Below are 24,253 nucleotides of genomic sequence, written 5' to 3'. Positions count from 1 at the left end.
TTATTATTTAATTCCTATTTGTAGGGAGATATCCCTAAAGACTTCTACTGAGTGAGTATCTTTTTGTGTTAAGTCAACGCTGGAATAAAAGCCTGTTCAGAGATGCTGATTCTTTAATTGAGTCTCCAGTCACTTTTCTTTTGTGGATCTTTTTGTGTTCTGATATAAACTTTACGTGCACTATTGGTCAGTAACATATGTGGAGAATGTCTTGAGGAAGTGCAATATCTGAGCAGGCGTTAATTAATTATTGATGCTTTTCTCCACAAAGTTTAATTCCCTAGAACATAAACAAGTAAGAAGAAAATCCCTGTACGCAACTTCTTAATTGCACAGAAGGAGGAAAGATCTGAAGTTGTGAGAGACATCAGCGTGCTTGCACACACCGATCCATTTCAAGCATTCTCCAGGAAGTCTGGAATATATCAGCGAAGAAAGTGCAGTACAGATAAAGGCTTTCCTAGTGCTTACGTTCAGATATACATGGAATGATTTCTCGTCATTTTTATTAAAGTCATAGAAAAAACATATGCATTGACCTCTTCACAGGCTGTGTGTGCGTCTACACAGCAAGTGAATTCAGTGATGTACCTCCTGACCTTGCCTTTGCTGAAGGTGGAGAAGATGGTGTTTTCACATACTCAGCTGTTTGATTTCCTTTCCACTAGCCATAATTAACATTTATTGAAGCAACATTAGGAAGAATATAAATATTTCAAAGAAGCTAATTGCAGCATCCAAAACATCCTCCAAGCTATTCGTTTAATGAGGATGTGCTTTGTTCCTGCAATAGTGTAACATTAATTTCATCAAGCAATTAAAACAAAACAAAAACAGATACAGTGGAGAAAGATGTGTTTTTTCTCCTGTTTACAAGAACGCTTACTTGCGTTTCAGTGAGTTCCTTGCGCAAAGGTAGCCACCATAAGCTATGTAAACCTCCTATAAACTGAGATTCAAGCTTTTGCAAGAGAATTCACTCTTTCAAAATTCACACAGATTTCAGCTGAAATATTGTCTTCGTATAAACTTGAGATCAGGCTTAATGCAAATGTACTTTTTTTGTTTAAAGTTATATTGTTTTTTCTAGTATATGGCTAGGAGGATTACAGTTATGCCCAAATCAGTTTACTGATATATCAGAAAATACAAAATTACACTGATACTCTTACTAAAAAGCCATAATCTAAAATGAAATGCCTTTCATACTGGGTTGGAAGCACTGGAAGACAGTAACCTGCTTCAGTCAGAATTCAGATAATGCAACTCATGGCACAAAAAGCACTGCATGTTTAATGGCTACTGCTTTTGCCCATTAACAGGAATCTGCTGAAAACAAAATTCAGGTTTCAGATTAAAGACTATGGAGCAATACAAATCCAAGCCTAGAAAAAATTATTAAATGGTGTTTGTTGGTTTTGTTTGGGTTTTTTTCTAGTAAACAGAAGACCAAAATTTTTCTACCTGCAAAATTTTCTCATCATTATAAAAATATCTTTCAATATATTTTTGTGTGAGCAGACTCAGCAAAATCTTTCAGTCTGCAGTATTAAAACACACTGCACAAAAATGCAATTTCTGGGCTAACCAGAACTCTTTCAACTGAGAAGAAAGTTCAAGATATATCTTTTTTCAATATTCTTAAAGCACTGTACTATTTAACAGGTGCAGAATGTTTACAGGTATCTCACTCTCAAATTATAAAAGACTCTAATTTATCTTATTTCACGATCTATTAAATATTTAACAGGAAGATAATAATTACAATGCATAACAAATTAAATCCTTAGGCCAAGGCTCAGGACACCAATTCATGCATTTGAATCAAGACAGATTAGGAAGATACCTTTCAGTACTGATGACCTCCCATTCATAGTAATGTCTTCTGAATAAATGTCTTCTCTTTTTATTAATAGAAACCAGAACCAAATGCTGTTCTTTGATTTGGATTGTTTTGAAACAACTCTTTTAATTAGGTAGATATAAATACAATAAAATATACAAAATACAGGCTGCTTTAATTTATGTACTGGTCTGATAACTGGCTTTCCATTGGCACAAGAGTTAGCTCTATTCCCGGTCGTATTAAGGAAAGCTTTGCTACTGAATCTGGTAGAGAAGATACTTCTATTACTAAAAGAATTTTACAGCGTCTTATCATGCTGCTTGGTAAAGCTTTCAAAATTTTGATGGCCTGTCAAAGCATCAGGGTGGCAGAGCACAATTTGTAGCACATACAACTGATAAGGGTAAAGGCAAAGAGCAGACAGCATCGCTGTGGTTATAAATTAAATTTATCTTTTGTTTCACAGTAACAGCCACTGCTTTTGTCAGGCAGCTTTATTCTACCACCCATCATTCACCCCGCAGCCAAAACCTACTGAAATGGTCAAAAAGAACTGAATGTTGTTTTGGAAAATAACAATCTCTAATATTTTACCATTGTCTCACTGCTGGACCATGGATGTAATATTTCCTTTGAAAGTCAGAAAAAAAGCAACAAGCGAAAAAATAGGAGTGAATAGAAAAAGAAGAGGAAACAAATCATAAAGACAGACTGTAAATTGGGAGATGCTGGCCTGAAGTGCTCTCCGTAGCATCTTGGCATTGGAGCAGCACCTCAGCTGGGCAGGATGATCCCTCTGGAGAAAATGGTCAAAGAGCAGAGACAGTTGGACACACACCTTTGGAGAAAGTTGGACCCTGCTACTGGGCTGGGTGTGGGGAGCAGGTCAGCACCAGCCCGAGCATTCTGTGGGCAGTGGGAGGCACCGGCAGATGAGGGTACCAGGTCTGGTGAGCCAGGGCTCGCTGTGTTTCAGGGATGGCTGGACTAAGCTGCCCAAGAGTCTTTACAGATTTGGGGTCTGTGTGCTTTTGAATATCTTATAATATCATGTAGTTGCTTTGATTATCTACAGGTATAACACCTGGGAGCAAGGTCTGCAGCTGTATTTTAAGTAAAATGCCTTGCTAAGCAGAGCATTAGGATTTTAATCACCCAATACCACCATATTACTGAGTTCTATTTCATGGTGTGGCATTTTGTGTTTGTGTTTTCAGGGCACAGGGAAAGTCGGGAAGCAGGCACACCCCTGCAGTGGGGCTCCTTCGGAAAACTCAGCGATCGGCGGGTCCCAGGGCAGGCAGGTGCATGTCCGCAGAGCCCCACATCCCAGCCACCGATGCCTTCTCCCGCATGCGAGCTCAACGCGTTTTTACTCCCAGGCTCAGCTAGTTGGGGGCAAATCTCTGTGAGATGTCCCCATTTTAAATCGTGCCTCTGTTCCCCCCCCCCCCCTGCTGGGCTAGGACAGTCTCTGAGCGCTCCCCTTGGCCACCCCCATTCCGTTGCCCTGGGCCGCCGGGGCTGGCAGGGCGGAGCAGCCCCTCCTGCTGCCGGGCGCTGGGTGTCTGAGACACGCGTGTTTTCACACACGGCCTTTTTCTTAAGGAGGGGGTTTAACGACGGGCTGGGCAGGCTGCAGGCTCTCTCCTCGGTGTCCCACCCGCCGCCCCAGCCGGGGTTACAGCCCGTGTGCCCCCCGGGGGAGCGGGGCCGAGCTGCCCGGCGGAGGAGGAGCCGGGTCTGCCCGGGGGGGCCGCCGGGAGGGGGCAGGGCGGCTGTCGCGCCCTCCCCGAGGCGAGGTGATGCTCGTCCACGTGTCAGGGAGATTTAAAAAGTTTGGGCAGGGAGCGAGGGCATGCCCAGAAGAGTGGCTGGCAGGCAGCGCGGGGGACACCGCGGGCATGGCCGGCCTCTGCCAGCAGCCGCCCGCAGCCACCCCCCGGCGCAGCCCGAGGAAGGCAGGGGACGGCGGGGCGCTGCCGGGGTCCCCGCTGCTGCTGCTGCTTCTCCTCGCCTCCTCCATGTCTGCTTGCAAAGGTGAGAAGCACCCTCCCCGCCGCCCCTTCCTGCACCGCCAGGTCTGCAGATTTTGTTTATTTGGGGGGGGGGGGGGGGGGGGGCTGCAAAGCGAGCCGCTGCCGCTGGGCCGGGGTCCCGTGCGGGGCTGGCACAGGAGGTTGGAGCTGCTGGGCACGGTTTCGGGGATTGGTCTGGGGGGGGCTTCTTCCTCTATCCCGGGAAGATTACCCTGTCCTAGCAAAATACACACCAGCAACTCGGCGAAGTAGCTCTTCTTAAAAGCGATTTAATTTTAAATGTAATCTACTTTGATTTAAAAGCTAAGAGAAGGGAAACGAGATATATCACAGGCTTGTACTAAAATTTAGGATCCTCTGGAAGTCACCTAGTCCGACCCGAAATAATATTTATTGCATGAAGAATCCCTGGGGGTGGGGTTGAGTGGGAAAGGGTAGAGCTGCTGAGTTGCTTTAGGCTTAGAGCTTGATTATCTTGATTTAATTTGAAATGTCTCACACCTGAAAGCTGCTATTTTTGTAGCAGGGGGCGATTGCGAGAGGAGCATAGCTAATGGGCTTTCTAACAAAACACTCTCTTTTCTTTTCTGTTCTGTTTTCCCACTCCAGATAGATTAGCTACTTACAGCTTGTGAAGTAACATTACAAAATCAGTTCCTGTGCAAGGAATATTTGTTTTGTTTGTATTATATGTGTGTAAGTTGCTTTCATCAGGAGTTTTTGTTCTGATCTGTTTTGTTTTTTTGATATCACGAATCAGACAAATCTAAATACAGTATACTTAATATTCTGTTAAAAATAAATTTTGGGGATGTGGAAGAGTGAAGGGAAGGAAAAGGAGGGCAAGGAAAGGCCATGGCACACAGTATTTCGACATTGTTCTTATGGAAATGATTGCCAGGAGCTTGTGCATTGGAGGGAAGAAGATATAAGAAGTGAATCCCAGGCTGAAAAGTGACTGAAACTGTGCATCTGGAATTCTGCTGCCTTGGAAGTTTAGGTTTTAGAAGTTGGCTGAATTGAAGGATAAGAGATGAACATGTCATGGACAGTGTCAATTTTGTAGGAGGATTTCCTCTTCCATGTTCCTTTCCTCAATAACACTCTTTTTTCCCTTTTTTTTTTTTTTTTTTTTTTTTTTTTCTCCCTGCTATGGTTCTTTTGTGTATATTACAAAATAACTTACTTTTTCCCTGTGCATGCTGGTGTGTGTGTATGTAAATGAATGAAGCCCTGTAGGGACTGCAGCACTGTTCTGGATGGGGTGATGAAGGGACACCACTTGGCACTGGGAGGAGCATAGTCCTAAGTTTGAGCACAAAACAGATGAGACTGCACACGGTTATTCTGTGTTGTGAATAAGTGGAGAAGGGTTAAGGATACTTAGGTAGGAGCTAGTGAAATAATTGCGTCTCCTCTGTCCAAAAGTATACACTCCAGGTGAAATAAACCTCAAACCCAAGCAAACTGTAATATTCAGGGTTTCTTGCCTGCTGCCCTAAGCTTTACAGACTATTGGATTTCTTCTACTCCCCCTGGAAGCTTTGTGAGCCAGGCAATGGCAGAAGCAGCACTCAGAGATGGGTGAGCAAAGGTTTAATGGGGAAAGTGTGTTAATTTGAAGTGTTGCCCAGTTCCTTTCTTTGCAACCAAGATGCCAGTCCCAGGCATACTTTGCTTTCTATTCTTAAATTAGTATATTCAGATTGGAGTAAGAGAATTTTAACACCTTTAATTTATTTAGTGTTTTTCCTTGAACTAAAACAAACATCTGAAGAAGTGAATTTTTCTTTAGAAAGCAGTTTTTTTGTTATGTGAACGTCTCAGAGATGTAAAAAATATCTCACTTCTACACAGTGTGAAAATAAGAGTCCCTCTGATTATTTTTTGGGGAAAACAAGCATCCAGAATAATTAGTTACCTTAAGTTTGTACCAGTACCAAAATACAGTTTTGAAATGAACCCCTTAATGCCTGGAACTAACTAGTGTTGCAATTATTGTTATTAGTGATATATGTAAAACAAATGGAGATGAGGGGTATTCATACCTTGCTTACTTGGCCATTCTAGCTAAGTCTACCTTCACTTTTGTGGTTTTGGTGGGGGTTTTTGGTTTTGTTTTTTTTTTGTTGTTGTTGTTTGATTTGGTTCAATTCTTTGAAAAAAATGTGACAACAGGTAATTATAGATTGTCTGGGAGGTTATAAAATATCTATTAATCTGAGGTCTTTAAGAACAGTGTATAAACTGGTTAGGAATGGTTCGTGGGCAGCAGCTTTGGGCAGGAGGATAAATAGATGACTTCGTAGGGTTTCCGTCAGTGCTAGGACTGTACAGGTAAAGCCCCAGCCTCTCCAGCACCTGTCTCCCTCCCAGGTGATTTACATGTCCCTTCACTGATACACTTGCGTCATGTGTAGTGTACTCACGATTCAGTTATGCTTATTTCTATTATTTACAGAAACTCTAATAATACATCACCATTAGAAATATACTGCCAGATAAAATAATAATGTGGAAAGGTGGATATTCTGGGTGTTGAATTGAGAGGGACCCAGAGACAGGGGCTTCCAGGTCTGCAGCCTGGGTGGGCAGAGATGGGGAAAGGAGCTGCCCCCAAGCCAAGCATGGCATCTCTGCAGCATTATGCAATTAATACCATGTTTTGTCCCCTAAGAGACTGATCTCCATCACATCACATATGCCAAACAGAGGAAATAAAGCCAGTTACACATGTAGTGTCTTACTACTTTCTCAAAACCACCATCTTCATATCACAGGCATCATTCATGTGCAAGTGTACATTACAATCAAAGAGTTAAACATGTGCTATGTAAATACAAGAAAGCAAGAGGTAGAATCCAGATCCTCAACTTGCAATACATGTGCTGGAGGCGAGTCAAGTTCTCAGAAAACTTGAGGTTGTGGGTGCTGGAATGTGTTTTGCTGAGTGGATCTTAATGTTCAAGAGCTGCCATGCAAATTTTCTTGCCTGCACTTAACTACCGAGAACAGACTAATGGTAGTCTGACCCTCGGTGAAACCTGAGTAACTTCCACACTGTCTATTGCTAAGAGGTGTGAGTGTCTGTATCTGCTGTGAACTTGTGATGAAGCCTCCTGCTGTGTTGCTGACTTAGAGCAGGCAGAAACGATTGGACAAACCCCACAACATGCAGGGCAGCAGACTTCCTTGAACGACGCAGCTCTCAGACTTCACAGTTAATAAGCGTACTAGGTGGTATATTGTATTCAGAGTGTTTATTTAAATGACTGACACAGCATGGTTACACAAGTTACCTTTGTTGGGCAGTGTTGCTAAGCACGGTTTGTGCTTCTAGGTGCACCAATGCCATCTCAGGCACTTGAGGCAGATGAGGATTTGCAGCTGTGGAAAGAGGTAAGCATCATCTGCCCTATGGTATGCTCCCATTTCTTCTGTGCCCATCCTTGCTACGGTCACATCTCACTCTTCAGTATTTCCCTTGCACGGAGTTCAGGTGCTGCTTCTTCCAGTCCTTCTTCTCCTGTATGTCTCCTATCCTGACATCAGCGATGAGGTGAAACATCTTATTTTCCAGATTTTCTGAATGGTTGTTCCAGGAGGAAGTTGAGGCTAGGTGTTGATGTGTCATTCCAGGAAAAGACTGCTGTGGTTCAATGGAGAGCTATGTTTGATAACACTTGTCATTTAACTGTCAATGACCACGCAGTTACTGTCCCTGGAAGCAACACAGGGTCCCATCCGGTAGTTTTATAGTCTGTACGTGATATGCAGGAATTATTTCAGTTCATCCAGTCCTACCTCTTGCTGCTTCTGCTCTGCACACAGGGCTGGGACACTGTATTTAATCCTATTCCAGCCTCCCTTTTACTAGTTAAAGGATAATGTACTGTGTCAGTTAGCCCCTCTAACATTTTGCTACTCTTTGCTATCATAACTTCCATTCCCATCTTTGAAATGAACATTTGTTTTGACTGTAGGATATGACACAGGTTAACATGGGGTCTTCCCTGTCCTTTTGGAACAAATGGAGTGGCAGGACATAACGCAGAGAGGATTTAGCCTGCAATTCACATGCTTTAGTGTTGCTGTAACCAAGTATTCTGTTGACATTTAATTTTGTAGCTTCTGATAACGTTAGAAAGCAAGTGACACACTAAGGGTACAGATGCAGGGAGTAAATTTCTTCCTATTGAGGCCATTACAGGAGACACTTCCCTACTGTCAGCTCCCCTGAGTTCATATTGGAAGTATCGACTCAAAACCTGATATATTTCTAGACTGGCATTTGAATAAGTCCTGGTAATATTTACCTCCTGGGAGAAAGTAGTCTCTTGGGAAGTAAGATCCTGATAGTTATAAGGAATTTTTGGAAACAAGTTATTTACATTCTGGATTAATAATGCTATTTTATACATTTCTGCATTTATTGCTGAGATTTACTAGTTGTAACAGAATTTGGCCCTAGGGCGACTGGAAAGAAAGGCAAAGTTCATGTTGGTTTTGGTCAAGAAAAAATGCAGATACTAAATTCTGTGTAAAATTATGTAATATAAGTGATATAAAACTTACTATTACAGGAGGAATGATGCAGGACTGGAGATAGTCTCAGGAAAGAGAATTAGATGCATAGCTATATACCCTAAATCAACCTGACTACAAAATCGTACTGGCTTACCACAGTTTCTTGGAGTGAAAAGAATCAGTTCTTCCCTGTTCATTACTTTACTAGTGGATCATTCAGGAGAAGCCCTGCCTCTAAATGAAGGTAGTATTTTCCAGGAATGACTCTCGATTTTCTAAATATGGGAACTTTGTACCTAAGTATAATGTTCCTTTACTTGACTCACATCCTTTTGTTTCTTTGTTACTTAAGCAACCCCGAACACTACGCAAGCTCCTACCTTCAAGCCACGTTTCTGAGAGAGGAGAGAAAACTATGGAGATGATGAATCAAGAATGATAGAAACCACTCTTCTTTTTAATTCCTTTTAAAAAATAAATTAACAGAAGCTGTGGCTTTTCCTCAGCCCTTGCTTTGCCCATGCAGGTTTTAGCTGAGAGAGGCTTTGCCTCGTGTTGTGTTGAACACAAAGCAATCTCTGGCTTGTCCTGCTACGGATTTATGGTAGTTCTCTGAGAGTTGCCACCAACTAAAACCCAAGCAAATAAACCAATAAAAATCAAAATGAAAAAAATACCTCATTAAGAAGGAACAGTAAATTTTTAATGTAGGCTTCCAAAATTACTTCAGCGTAGTGTATCTCATTCACTGCTGATCTCTCCCTCTACGTTTCCTTACTCTGAAAGCAGTGAAGCTGAACTAATACACCCAGAGACAAACAAACCCAAGATGAAGTGAATAAGGAGGATGTGTTACCAACAAAAACTGTTTGAAAGGGGAATTCTGTGAGCTAATAGCTTTCCCGCTATCTCTGCTAATGCTTTCTCATAGATTGTCTCTAGAGAAATAAATCATTTCTTGTCCCGAAGTACTCAGATAAATGTTATTTGTTTATTGCTTTTTTCATGTAATGTTTTCATTGTTAAAGAGCACTGTTTAGGGCTTTTAACCTATAGTAAAATCATAAGACCCATTGCATTGCCTACTCTTTATTCAAAAAAAACCCCCAGAAGACACTTTTTTTTAATGCAGTTTGTGAACAAGATGACTGGCAAAGCTTTTTGGCAACTGGACTAACAGTGTCAAATATTTAATGGGAAAAACCCCAACAGTGCATACCAATGGAGGTTACTCTTGATACAATTTTAAATTTATATAATGAAAAGTTAAGCCTCTTTTTTTTCATTATTATTAAACTTTCGTTGGAATACTGAGGATTTTTTCTTTTCCTCACAGAATACTTCAGGCTTTCAGCACTGGTAATATTACTTCCATTAATTCAAATACCCTTTATTCCATTTCTTCTCCCTTCTCAATTAATAACACCAATAAAAATGATTCAGTATTATGTGATTCTTTCATCTTGGAAAAGAGACAACAGAAGAAGACTGTGATCAACTGTCCATACAAGGTTATGGGCAGTACGGAGAGGATGTGTAGCAATCATTTACTCATTACTTCTTCGAAGACAAGATTATGCTAGCACGGAATGAAGACAGCCTTGAAAAGGCTGCTTAAGACAAACAGAAGTGGTATTTCATGCAGTATTTAGGAAAACCTTGCCACGGGACCTTGTGGATGCTAGATGTTTGCAGTGGTTCAGAGAGAGATTGGTGACATTCACAGCACATAAATCCACTGAGCTTTGTTACAAAGATCTACTTCCAACTCGGAATGCTTGCACTACAGATTGCTGGTGGTTGGAGAGCATGGGTTTTACTCAGGTGCTGGTCTTGTCTTAGGCTCTTCCCTGGGTGTTGACATTTGGTGGTTTTTGGAGATAAGATGTAGAGCTAAATGGACATGAGTTTGATCCAGATGAAATGGGAGTTGGGACTTCTTGGTTTGTGAATTTGTTTGTTTTGGGTTTGTGTCTCTGTGTGTCACGTTCCATTCTGTGCTGACACGTCTAAGTTCACCAGCAATGGCTTCTTCCACAGTTCCTTTTAAGTTCCCTTGAAATATATTTTATATATCTCTTACTAGTACTGTGATCTGGGAACGACCTCCTTTAAACAAAACCTTGTAAGGCTCTCCGTTTGACAAAGAAATCAGTGCAAAACTTGTGTGTTGGCTGCTTGGTGACTCACACAAAAGGACTGACATACATAAGATGTGCTGGCACCTGTCATAATCACTCAAGATGCTGGAATACAGTTGGAAGAGTTGTGTTTGAGGACAGCTCGTTGAATCACTTCCTTTAGTTTTGTCATTTTCTTCACAGTTTTGTATAATCCAAAAATATCACAGAAGAGATTTAAGTTTATAGTCCATACCCCAGGTGCTTAAAACCATAATTTAAAATATGGCTTAGTCTGAGAAGGTTACAAATAAGAGGGGCATGAGGCAGGTAAGACAATAAAGGACACAGATATATAGGTGTTTTTTCAGATTAAGCAAGTGTAATTTTTTATGTGGTTAAGGCCTTTTTTTTCCTCCTTGAATGTGAAGTATTTCCTGAATGTATCTATAAGGATTCCTTATGGTGGACAAGCTTACCATGCTTTTAGCTGCACTGAACTGTTTCTGAAAATATAAATAGTTCACTTGTTTTTATTAATCTGACTTCTTAAAAAAGGACTGTGTGAACTTTTACAGATAGACGATGCATGTTCTGCCTACCTGTCCACAGATTCTCAGCCTCAGGTGAGTCAGACAGAGGTTACTTTATTATTTTGATACTGTTTGTTGTATGTAGTAGGGTTGGAAGCGTGATGCCTGAGTTCGTGTTTTCTTTGCATTAGACATCCAGTATACTGGAAGAACTCTGCTTTCTGGTAATCGGATTTCTCCAGAAACCACAGGTAACACACATGAAAGACCACGTAGCATTTCTGAAGCCTGATCTCTCAGTGTGCCAGTGTCTACAATGAATTCTGAGGACCCAGTATCTGAAGTGTCACTCAGTCCTGGAAGTAAAACTATAATTTTTTTACTTTGAAATGCTATGTGTCTTAATCCAACACCTATTAAAGATAACAGGGAGACTCCAATATTTGGAAAATAATCTCCAGGCTGGATACAAGGTTTTAGGTGTTTTTATTGCTCTGGGTTAGAAAAATTATGAGCTCTCAATGGAGAAAGAAATCTACTTAGGAGAGTCTAGGGATATACAAAAGAGCATCTACTAAACACAACTGCTCTTCTAGTGGAGAGTAATCAATGCTCTCTACAGAGTTTTTTCTGTAACTCTGTAAATTCTTTTAATTATAGAAAAGAGTAATTACATTGACAAGTAAATGTCAATATTAGACAAATAGACAAATGTAATATGTCTATTAAGGGAGGATGATATTCCAATCCATTACTGAAAAGTTTATAAAGTAATCAAAATTGTTCATTGCTCTTTTTTTTTTTTAAGAAAACAAATAAAAGCCTCTCTACTGATTATTCCCACAGGATTTAGATGAAAAAGACAACACCAAAAGGGTAAGATTTCTATGTATGTTTTTACGATCACACTAAAATTGTCAAGAAAACCATAACACCCTCGCCCTGTTTTGTAGTAAAATGCCACTTTTAATTTTTTTGAACAGTTCTTATTTCATTATTCTAAGACTCATGACTCAGGCAACTCAGACATCATGGTAAGTGGCATAGCACCTCCTTGTGAGTACATGTATGCTTGTACATAAAAACGAGGTGATGTTCCTTTTTGCAGTAGTCTCTCCAAATGAATAGCAAGCTCAGAACTGGGAGATTCATGTTTAAGTTACAGAACATCTCTTAAGAACGTGGGAGAGGATCATCAGTACTGTCAAGGTGTAAAAAAAACCAACCAAACCTTAATGGGATCCCAGTTGCATCTTAATCTTGCAGTTTCAACATTTAAGAATAAGATCAAATGCTTTTTTTCTGGTACTAGAACATAACATGTGCAGTGAAACAATGCAGATTTATAGAAGCTGAGAACATGACCATAAATACTAAGAACCCTCAATGATTTTTTTATTAATTAATTAAATTGTATCTATTTGTGCATGCCATAAATATGTATCAGGCAAAATAGCATTTGTCTCACTCAGACTTTGGATTGTATTTTAAATGAAAAATATTATTTTAAAAATAGTCCAATATTGTTGCTATAAAAACATTCTCATAAACCAACAAATAAACTACATGTGATCCATTCCTGCTTCTAAAGTACAAGTATAATCTGTTATTTCTGTGCATCTATGTGTTTTTTCTGTGCATCATAGGATTTTGAGAAAGTTAAACATGTTCATGTTTTCTCATTTCTTAACAGTCATTATTATATGTTAATATCCATTTTTGCCTTGGTCTTTACATTTCATCAGAAATATGTGATATATTTCCTAGAAAGTGATATTGCTGATAATGGCGTCAGTCTTTTCATGACACAGCTGCTCTGGAAGTTTTAATGGTAATCAGGGCACAGTGAAATGAGTGATTTCTGCTGCTGCTCCTGCTGAAGAGATTACTGCACCCCGCTTTGTCCCTATGCTGAATACCTTTTTGCCTCTGCCTGCCTGCAGTGATTACCACTTTCTCACTCCCTCTAGTTTAGCTGTTTAGTTGACTATTTTCTAGCCCAGTTCTCAGATACTAACCTAGGTGAGATCCATCATTTCCTGTCTTTATTAACCTCTCTCCACTGACTGCAAGACAGAGCCCAAGTGGCCAGCTGGGATGCCCTTTAACTCCTCCACTCATGTCGGACTTACACTTTTTTTATATATTATGTCACATTGCCTATCTTAGGCCGACAGAGCAAAATTAGCTCCAAGTTGGCAAGTTCATTTTACTTATTAAGTACATTAACACTTTAATTAGTTATTCCGTATTTTAAAATTCTCTTCATTGTGCTACTTTTCTAAGAAGTACTGTATCAAAAATGCATTATTTTTTAAATTATGTTTACATGAGTTGAAGGTTTAAATTGGTTGAGCAAACTTAGATTGTTCTACTTTGTTTCTTGCTTGGACCTCTCTCCGCAAGCCCACGTGGTTGTTTTACCAGAGGGGTACTTAACACTGTACACGATGCCACTGTGCTTAACAAGGCTGTCTGCAAGTTTAAAGTCTTGTTGAACACAAGGAATTTTATGATTGTGGCTTGTTTTTTAGGTAGAATGACCAGTGCCATGGTTACAAATTTTACTTGAGAATGGATCCCTTCTGCACAGTGTTTTCTAGAAGAAAAAAAAAAACCAAACCATTAATTTTTCTTGCTGTGATTTATTTTGAAGACAAATGAACTTTTCAGTACAATGGAGATTGAAGCTGCTAAGTTCCATTGTAGACAATCGTAGAAATGTCAGTAGGAGTACTGTATGGAAATATTCTCTCTACCACTCACAGAGGCTGATCAGAGTCTGAATAATTGCATTTGCCTGGGCAAAAAGTCTGTAAACAGTTCTGAACTTTCAGTGAGTAAAGGTGAGGCTGCATAGCTTTTCCCTCCATCACTCTGTGCATCACATTCATAGTGTAAATACAAATGTTGGTACCTGTTTGTTGTCAAGTCAGAATGTTAAAAAAATAACTTTCTTAATTAACATATTCAGTCCTTTTTTGTCTTGTTTGGTCTATAAGCCAATACTGCAGGAAGAGACTTTTTTTGCATCATAAGGTCTGAATTTCATTGTTGCTTGTGTGTGTGTTCGTGTCCTCTCAGTCGTCTGTCCTGCATCCTTTACTGCAACTCGTTCCCCAGCTTAATGAGAGAAGACTGAAGAGATACAAAGTGGACGTATGTAATCTTAAACTCTGCATGCTTGCATTCTCACACTTTGTGATTCATTAGCTCTTCTAAAAATGTCCTTGTGGGCCTTTCTGCTCATAATACTTTCATTTCCATGATTTAATATCACACTAGTGTATTTTCATTAGAAACATGAGGGGTTTCTATTATTTAATTAGTGAAAAATAATCCTGCTGATATTTAACATTTAAACCAAGAAAACACTGAAGTAATACACCTTAAAACAGAACAGTGGTAGAACACAGAGCGTATGTATCAAAATGGATCTGTTAATTATTTCATAAAAATAAAAATATATTGAAATTTATTTGTACCATTATATTGCAGTTGAGTTATATTTTCTAGGGAGTTCCTTGTTTTCCCTGTTTGGAATTCAAACCATATTTACTCCTTAAATGCATATTATTTATGACTTAGTAAAGTAATTTATAGGCAATTTTACCGTTTAACAAGGTGCAGATGAAGTTCTCAATGGTATTAATTTTCAATAGAACAGTAGTGTGTTTTGGAACAAAAGTTTTGCATAGAGAGAAACAGCACCATTATTTCTAAGCTATCATAAAAAACTTGGTATATTTGCTGCAAATGCAACTTAGAATTTCAAAACTAAAAAAGCAGATGGCTACTAATGTCTACTTCCTTAATACAGCTATGGAGAGAAAAATGCAGTCTGAGATATAAGAATCCTTCTCTATAAGAACACCGAAGATTCCTGTATAATATAGTATACTACAGTCTAAGACCCAGATTCTTGCTGTTTCACATTGACTTCGGCTTGGTTGTTCCTTAGATACGTTGATGTGATTTCTTATCTGATTCTTATCAATATCTTAGTATTCACTGACACACAAGTTCAATTAGGTCTACAAATGCGATACTTAAAACTCGGATATTAGCATCCCCATAAGTAGGATTTTTCCTTTTTCAATCCAGATAAAGGCTGTGTTGTTAACTCCCAAATTTTCACTGAACTCTTAATCCTATGATTATTTATGCCAGCTTTCTGCCCTTCTCTTTGGATCATTGCATAATCCCAACTATATGCCCTGAATCACATTTTTCTTATCCAGTGACAGAACCTGGCCACATATAAGAACTTAAAGAGTTCGTACTTCTTCTCATGGACTAAAATTGTTAAGAAAATGTAACCTGCTACATATCTGAAAGGAAAATATGGGGTAAAATTTACCTCGTGATGAATTTGATGTGAACTGTATTTATGCTATTGGACCTATATACAGGCAAAAGATAGGCATTTAGACCTACAAAGTGAAGAGCTCATTAAATCCCAATGAAGACATGCATAATATTAAATATGTACTTGCATACATTTTCTTCTATACAGCTGAAGCCAAGAAAAGTAATGGCATGGCTGTCACTTACGGAATATAGCCATTTAAAAATATTCATGTAGATCTAAAGAAACAATGAAAACAGCTCTAAATTGAATTGCATTTTATAGAAAGCAACTTTTTTGATTTCCTGTTGTCAATTCCTGCTGTGAATGCCAGTCACCTTGTTAAAGATGTTATTTATTCCTGTATAGCCCATAAACACCAGACCTTTACAAAGTGCTCACATCTTGTGGACTCAGTTGCCGTTGCAGACTCTTTTGGGTTTTGTATTTTTGCATACACCTTATTTATTTTAATGTTATAATAAATCTTCGAAATTCATCCATATTACACTTATCATATTTGTTTATATGGCAGATTTCAGTATATTGAGTATGAGTTTAAAACCCTATCCAAATGTTATTGCTGAGGGCCATAGAAAATTACAAAACCACTGAAATACTTTTATTATTGATGGCAGATTATTGCAATTATTCCATGACTGTGAGAAAGCTATAAATATTTCTTTCCAAGAGACTCTACCAGTTGGGCTGATAGGGAGATAGCATGGGTAAACTTTAAAGCCAGTAGAGGACTGGAGCAACCCTGCCTAAGATGTGCAGAGGAACTCCGATCCCCCATGGAGCAGGAAGCCCCTATGTTCCTGTGGGCTGCCCACCTTTGGTTGGACTATCTGACTCTGGTGTCACAGAACGTGCTTTAGAAATGGTTAGCTTGCTGATTTTCTTTTTTTTTTTTCTCACTGGGAAGGAAACCAGAACCTGTTGTACATAAACACACCCACCTCTTTCCAATCAGATAAGGAATTGAAATGGTGGATAGGTGAAGAAGGAAACGCGTTTTATTAAATTTATTCACTCAGCCCAGTTTGGGCTGACACCAGATTTTGTCATGAATTTGATTCCTCTTGACTTGCATCTTGACTGATAAAATATGATCTAAGAAAGAAGACACGAGCATTTTGTTAGCAAGTCCACCCAAGAGACTGAACAAGATAACTTGTAGAGGACAGGCATTAAAATAAACTTTAAATAACCATACTTCTTCAAGAATATGTATGTCTCTGTGTATATATATATATACACACACATGCAGATTTGTGAATATACATGCACATATATTACAGCATGTATTTTTTTTAACATCTCCAAACCCTTGGAAGTTTAGAAGGTGGGTGTAACAATGAATACAGATTTTAGCTTCAGTTGTTTTCTAATACCAACCTGTCATAAAATCAAACAAGAAAACTATGTAGTCTTTAAGAAGTGCTTAGCCGTAAGCAGAGAATAACATATTAACATAAATCACAATTCCATATTAGTAATTGCACACTTGATTTCCTTTTATGTTCTAGATCAATTCCTTTAACTTGCAACAGCTGCCTGTTTCGGTCCTGGTTTTATTTTTGTTCATGTATTGAATAGAAAAAGTAGAAAAATAATGAAATATAAATACCATAAGACACTCCAATGGCAATGTATTTCTGATATTTAAGCTTTGCATTGTTGTCCTTCCGTGAGGTACAGACCAACTCTACTTTGTAGAGATTCTGCTACCATGAAGACACTCTGGTTGTGTCTGGGTTGTGTCTTGTTAAGGGGCAAGACTGTATGGTAGTACTGAAGTAATACTTTTAATATGTATATAAAAAATGCATTATCTATATGCATTAATTTACAAGAGTAGATATGATGAAACTGAAAGAGGGTAGATTTAGATTAATTATTAGGAATAAATTCTTTACTGTGAGGGTGGTGAGACACTGCAACAAGTTGCCCAGAGCAGCTGTGGATGCCCCATCCCTGGCAGTGTTCAAGGCCAGGCTGCATGGGGCTTTGAGCAGCCTGGTCTGGTGGAAGGTGCCCCTGCCCATGGCAGGGGGGTTGGAACTAGATGATCTTTAAGGTCCCTTCCGACCCAAACCATTCTATGATTTAAAATACTTTTTTTCAGGAAGAACTTCAAGGAGCTGGAGGGATTCAAAGCAGAGGCTACTTTTTCTACAGGGTATGGTTTGTTTAACACTTTTTTTTTTTCTTTTTGTGGTGTTACAAAACAAAAAATAGAGAAAAGAGTGAATTATGTTAAGAATTACTGTGATGGAGGAAACTTTTTCAGTAAGAGCATTCCACCATATAGTACTACTCAAGATCTGCTCCATTTTCTTAGATTAAAATAAAGTAATAGTGGGGAGTCTTTGTACATATATTAATATTTATTAATATGTACAACAAATAATGTACATTAATATGTACAACAAATAATGTATACATGATACCATGCAATGCCTTAATAAGTTATCATGTCTGTAATTCTCAGAGAAAGTTATAGAAAACACAGCATCTTGGACAATTGTTCTAAAGCATTGTTCAACATGGTACATTTGCACGTGATATAAATACAATGCCATGCTTACACACTGTATCAAAACTGCTACTGAGCCTGCATTCCCCATTTTCCTTGTAATTTGACCAGTAGGGTTAGAAACTAGATAAAAAATTCTCATGAGAACAAAACTACTATGTTCATCTTTTATGTCATAGAGCCTTTTTACTCCATTTTAGCACAATTTAGCAAGTTAAAGATGGCAAGTCACACTTAATAATAACTCTCTTGGTTTTGGTTAATGTTTTTTTTCTATTTAAATAAGAAAGTGGCTAATGGCTTTGAATAAGAAAGTTACTACGGTTGGACTCGATGATCTTAAAGGTCTTTTCCAACCTAAATGATTCTGTGATTCTAATGAAAAGACTGCAAGTTTGTTTAGTTAAATTTCTTATGTATCATGCTTGAATCTTTAAAGTTGGGTAATACTAACATCGGTGCATTCACAATGACAGAGTAAAAAGCAAATCCTTATTAAGCTCAGTAAGAAATTTTTTATCAGCTTTAGTAGAAATTGTATTAAGTCCAAGTAGTCTAAAATATTTCTGAAAATGACCACAGTGAAAACGGAGAAACTCCTTGCCTATGTTAAAGCACACAGTCGAAAAATAAAACTGAGAGTGACATATATTGGTTTATGAATTGCAACAAACACTTACAATGCAATAACAACAAACCTGAAACCACATGTTAAGAAAATACAGAAAGAATGAGGGATAATGGCTTCTTAGAGTGACTTCTTGTGGCTTTCTCCTCTTATAAAATCATACAAGATAGGCATAATGCATTCTTCAGTCTATATGTAGTAAATTTTACTGTGTGTTCTCCAGAGGTGGATATGCATTAAACAATAAGTAGTCTCAGGTTTATCTTTAAGGAAGATGACATTGACAGAACTCGGAATTTTACCAGTTTCTACACGTACCAAGCTGTGTGGGGCTTTGTTACTGAATCGAGTTAGTTTTATAGAGCTCTATTGAATATTTGTCTTTCAGCCACGCAATGGAAGGAGATCAGTGGATTTTCACTAAGGAGGTATTTATTTAATATTTTTAATCATTATCTACATCTAAATTAGTTTACTTCTATACAAATAGGCCACAATATTTTTGTTGAGAAGTAGCTTCAGAAAGCTGTTAACAGTGTAGCCAACTTAGATTTCCACAGACAAGCTTCTCCCAGATGTGTTAAATAAATGCAACTTCAGATGAAGTGAAGTAGGTACTCAGTTCCTAGAACAGAGAACACTGAGGTGTTTCAGGCAGCAAGAAATGGAGAATAAACCAGATTTGTAAACAGTTTGGAAAGTTTCCAGTGATGATAAGTATATGTCAGGAAGAATTGATTCAACTACCTGTCAAATAGATACTGAGACGTAAACTGAAATCCTGGGGGAAATCCCTTAATCTCACATAGAAAAAAACCTCTCAGTGAAACTAAGGACAGACTTCAGGATTTAATTTCAAAGCATTCAACTATTTTGAATGATATTAAAAAGTATAGCAACATAATAATATGTTTTCTAATATATTTTAAACCTTTTCCATATTTTAAGTATTTAATGTTATATCATACCAACAGCTAATGCTTTTTCTTACTTTTCAGGATTTCGGATTCCTGACCTAGAGCTAATACTGTACGAGTGCCGAGTACATGGACATACTGTTTTCCTTAGAAAAATTAATCATTACCAATGTACAATTAAAAACCACTAGTATGTAAACATTCTTAAACTAGATTAAGGATTCAAAAGTTTCTTTACTTTCTTGATTATATTAAAAACATATTAAAATTGTTTCTTAGTGTTATGATGTTTACAATTGTGTGTAATGTATTTGTAAAAATGTGCATGCAGCAGATATTGCCTCTAACAACAGTTATGTACATTTATTTTCCCTTATAAATAAAGGCACTCAGAGTTGTTTTAATGAGAATGTTTGCAATGTAGATGATTGCATTTTTTCAAAATATGTTGTTAAGTGATTTGTGCAGTCTTTAAAATCACAGGTTATCTAGGAAGGCTAAACAAAAGGTGTGGTTTGGTTTTCAAGACGATGTTCTCTACCTCTGTATGTCATTCACTGAGGCCTGTGGACTTCTGGCAGTCTGCAGGGTCAGTCAAGATAAATGCTCTGCAGGTGATCTACAGAACTAGGTTGATGATAAAGGAGTTTGGCAGTCGTTAATGAGCCTTAAGGTTAACAGTTGTTCACTGGATGAAAAAAATTAGAATCTCTATTACCTTAAAAGGAAATTGAACAAGTTGCATTTTTTGAAGAAGTATCTCAATTTCAATTCAACTGAAATTGAATACAATGGCATAATTTTTTTTAGCTATTAAGAATGCAGGTGCAGCATGGTTCTCATTTAGAAGAGCACTTAATTGCATTATTTACATTCTTCCAGAATTAGTTTTCGCTTGAAAACTCAACTGGTTTTGAGTGTAATTAAAGAAACTCTACCAAAAGCATGTTAGCCTCACAATCTTCCTAGCTTCTCTCTCTTGAGCTTGTTTTCATACCAGGATTGTGTTAAAATACAAATTTTTAAATATGTTGAAAGTAACTAATCATTCAGTGTAGAAGGGAATTATTAACGTATTGGCTGGTCACGGTCTGAATTGATCTCAGCATTACTAATCCAGCTTCTGCAAGCTTGGATAAGCAGCTGAACTTCAGCAGATAGCTGGGAAAAGGGATGGCCTCAGAGGCGGAAACCAGCTGAAGTTCTTTCCCCTCTTCTTACCTGCTTCTTTTCCCCTCTGCTGTGTCTCCAGTTGGACTGGTGCAATTATTTGTGAACTGAGGATCTAGTTTGATATGACCCCCGGTCAAAACTAATGCGAGGCCTGCCACAAAACGCTCATTATATTGTATTGTATTAAATTAGGTGATTTGTTTCAGTTCTTCCCACAACTGCCTTACAAGCAGGCAGCGGGAGGCGCAGGCCGCGGCTGGAGGGCGAGGCGGGGACCAGGGCTGCCCTTCAGGCACACCCGCACCCCACCGCCGCCTCGGGGGGCCCAGACGGAAACTGCCTCCGGTTTGAGGTTTTGTTTGGATTTTGTTTAATTTTGCTTGGTTTCTGTTGTGTTGTTTTTTTTTCTTCCTGAAATTCTTGTAAACGGGATCAGTTTTCTCAGCAACAACTAACGACCGCTGGCTGGAACGGCCGGGCCGGCCACCCCGCCCCTCCCCGCGCTCCCGCCTCCCGCCGTTAGAACCGGTGAGGCCGGGGCGGCCCTGTCACCATCGGGTGAGATGGCGGCCGCCGCGGGGAGAGGCGGCGCCCCGGCGGCAGCCGTGCAGGTGGGCGGGAGGGTCACCCCAGTCCCGAGCTGTCCGAGTGGGGCAGCAGCTGAGGCCGAGGGCAATGAGGGACTTGAGGTGGGGCCGTCAAGGAAACGGGGGAGACTGCAGGCGGGTAGTGGGGGGAGGTGCCGAGCGAGCGCTACAGAGCCACGTCGTGCCGGCCGGGGCAACCGCCTCAACGGAGGCAGCCGGAGAGAGAAGGGGCCCGCGCCGCGGCGGGTGGCAGCGAGGCGGCAGCTGGCGCAGGGCCCCGCAGGGCAGAGAGCCGGGCGGCCGCCTGAGGCCACCTCAGACCTGGCGGGCGGGAGGGCAGATTGTGGGGGGTGCCTGGTGCAAACACACCAGGAAACCTGTGAGTTTAACTGTCATTACAGCCCTGTAAGAATAATGAAATATTACACCCTGCTAGCTGGACAATTTCAGGTGTAGCATATTTTAAAAACATTGAGAATTTGTTTCATGTCATTCGCCAAAAAAAAACCAACCCCCCTGCAAATCAAGTTTATCTGAAGAGTTAGGATTGGCATTACCCAGCCTGTGGGTTTCCCGACTTTATATATGCATCACCACTGGCAAAGCTGGTGGTAATTAACGTTATCATTGGCAACAGTGACAAGTTTTGTGAGTTTTTTTACTTGAGATCGTGGCCTGCTATTAGAGTAATACTGCTTCAGCACTCTACCTTCAAACTCCAGTTTACATGGGATTACTTCTGTCACTGCCTGGCTTCTTTGCACTCTTACCATCAAATATCTTATGAATTTTTTTGACACATATTTTCATTTATTTCATATATTACTACAACCTTGAGCTAATCACTTAACACCAACTTTTTAAACATTGATTTAATTAAATCTGTTTAAAAAATGATAAAAGGTTTGCTGGTTTCTGATCTTCTCTTCCTTGACACTGGAGTTCAGATTTATGAGACGCCATCTCCTGTTACATTTACTGTGATAGAGGATTCTTGATTTTTTTTTTTTTTTTTTTTGCTTTTACATTTGGTTAGATCTAACAGCATCTAGAAAATGTCTAACGTACAACTGGTTACACAAACCTATTGAATGTTGCAAACATTAAATAGAAATAGTATAAAATAGCCCATTTATGTGAAATACTATGGAAAGATTTTATGTAGGACCTACATATACAGAAAAACACAAAGTGTCAAAATCATCCCTGGCAAAAACTGGCTAGAGCTTATCTTCTAAGTTACCTACATTCAAATTGTGTTTCAGTAGTCCTTTTTGTTGCATGGTTTTGAAATTATATGTCCAGTTATGATTATGTTTTTTATTATGTTTTACAATGCCTTGTGATTCTCCATAATCCTTCTACTGTGGAGAAAGATTTGCATTCTGTGAAGTGAGGAAATCTGATCTTGATTTAAGTCAAGACATCATACACTAAAGCACTTCTGAGGATGGCAGAGTGCCTATCACTCGTGTTTCTTCAGTGTTTCCCTTGGGGGAGTAGGCCTCTTAGCTCTGTGGATTTTTTGATACCCTGGCTGTACCTAAGTAAAAATTTGGCTTTGGTGAAGGGTTGAAAACTTGCCGTAAGACTCAGTGTAGGACTTTTTTATGTCCTATTTATCACAAGGCATTATAAAACATAATAAAAACCATAATCATAATTGGACATATAATTTCAAAACCATGCAACAAAAGGTAAACCCTAAGGAATTACAGTATAACAAAATCTGCATTTGGGTTTTTCCTATTCTAGACCCATTAGTGACCATGTAATTAATTAGAATATATATGGAGCTTCTCTTCTATTCTTTCCAGTGGATTATATAAATTACTTTTCAATCAAAGAAGGGGAAAACATAACTTATTTTTAGTTCTTCATCTATGTTTTCATATGTGGATAAAGTAAGTTTGCTAGTATATTTGAAAGACTTGGTGATGAAATAACCATGTTCTTAGAGGTAGAATGATACAGAAAGTAATTTTCCAAATAGTATAACTATTTACAATGGAGTTGTCATCTGTAGCCCAAAATCTGGATACTGGAGCTTTGTAGAAGGAACCAAAGTTTTAAGCTATGAAAACTCTTCCTTACCATAGCAATAAGGCACTAGATGTTTGCAAAGCTGGAGTGCTCTGCTAGTAGTGAATATTGGTAGCAGTACCCTTGCCTACAGTCTGCTGAGCACATGTAGTAGGAGCGTTGGAGGAACTACTGCCACTTCCTTTCCACTCCAAATCCTGCCAAGCCTCGCTTTCTTCCTCATGGCAGAGAAACTGGCAGAGCCAAGTCTTCTTGCAAACCCACTGTACTTCCGTGAGAGCGATAGCGTGATTCCATTTACTCTCTTCGTGGATTTCCCAAGTACGTTTTCATCTACAGCACTTTTTTTAGCTTTGTGAAATTCCTGAGGCATGTGTAGCACTTGATCTTCATTAGAATTTGTTTTCATTCAAATTCTGTACAAGATCTTTGTTGAATAAAAACGAGTTAGCTGTAAGCTTGAAAGGCCAATGCAGTTCTCATGGGCATGGTAGTAATCCAATGGAAATCTTGGATGATTCCTTAGGTAAAATTATTGTAATATACTTCTTTTTCATTTGATGCTGCATTATTATGGAGTTATGAATAACACTAAATATTTCTGATACATACGTATTTATACAGAGATTTCTTTATGGAGGTTTTCAAACAAGTCATTATTTCAGGGCCAAAAATACCACACTTTTTGATTAACAACCTGTTTTAAATTAAATCTGCATTACTACTTCTAATCCATATTTGAGGCCTCCTAATGTGTTGCTATTCTACCATTCTGACGGCAGTCCAGTTGCAATAAACAGATTCTTTTAATGTAATTTCAGTAGAAATGCAGTCTTATAAATAGCATGCAGTTCCTTTATCTTAACTGTTTAATTAAAATTACCACAAATGTAGACTTAACACCTACAGAAGTCCTGTGCTACAAATTTGGTGTATGAAGTAGCCTATGT

At 38.9% G+C, this 24,253-nt stretch overlaps 1 protein-coding gene across 2 annotated transcripts; it reads left to right on the top strand.

Annotated features, from left to right (window-relative positions):
* The first annotated feature begins 3,472 nt into the window (after positions 1-3,472).
* Positions 3,473-19,879, top strand: NMU (neuromedin U). 2 transcript variants are annotated; one of them, XM_040582381.1, is made up of 10 exons: positions 3,473-3,886; positions 7,226-7,284; positions 11,111-11,158; positions 11,257-11,316; positions 11,912-11,941; positions 12,049-12,099; positions 14,150-14,224; positions 17,545-17,598; positions 18,972-19,011; positions 19,582-19,879. In XM_040582381.1, the coding sequence occupies exons 1-9, from the start codon at positions 3,652-3,654 to the stop codon at positions 19,005-19,007; spliced, it is 648 nt and encodes a 215-aa protein (XP_040438315.1). In that variant the 5' UTR covers positions 3,473-3,651; the 3' UTR covers positions 19,008-19,011; positions 19,582-19,879. The 2 variants fall into 2 exon arrangements, with proteins under 2 accessions (XP_040438315.1, XP_040438316.1); XM_040582382.1 differs by lacking the exon at positions 12,049-12,099.
* The last annotated feature ends 4,374 nt before the right edge of the window (positions 19,880-24,253 follow it).

Source organism: Falco naumanni, chromosome 1 (genome assembly GCF_017639655.2).
Source record: "Falco naumanni isolate bFalNau1 chromosome 1, bFalNau1.pat, whole genome shotgun sequence".
Lineage (NCBI taxonomy): Eukaryota > Metazoa > Chordata > Aves > Falconiformes > Falconidae > Falco > Falco naumanni.
This window is presented reverse-complemented; position numbering and strand designations above follow the sequence as displayed.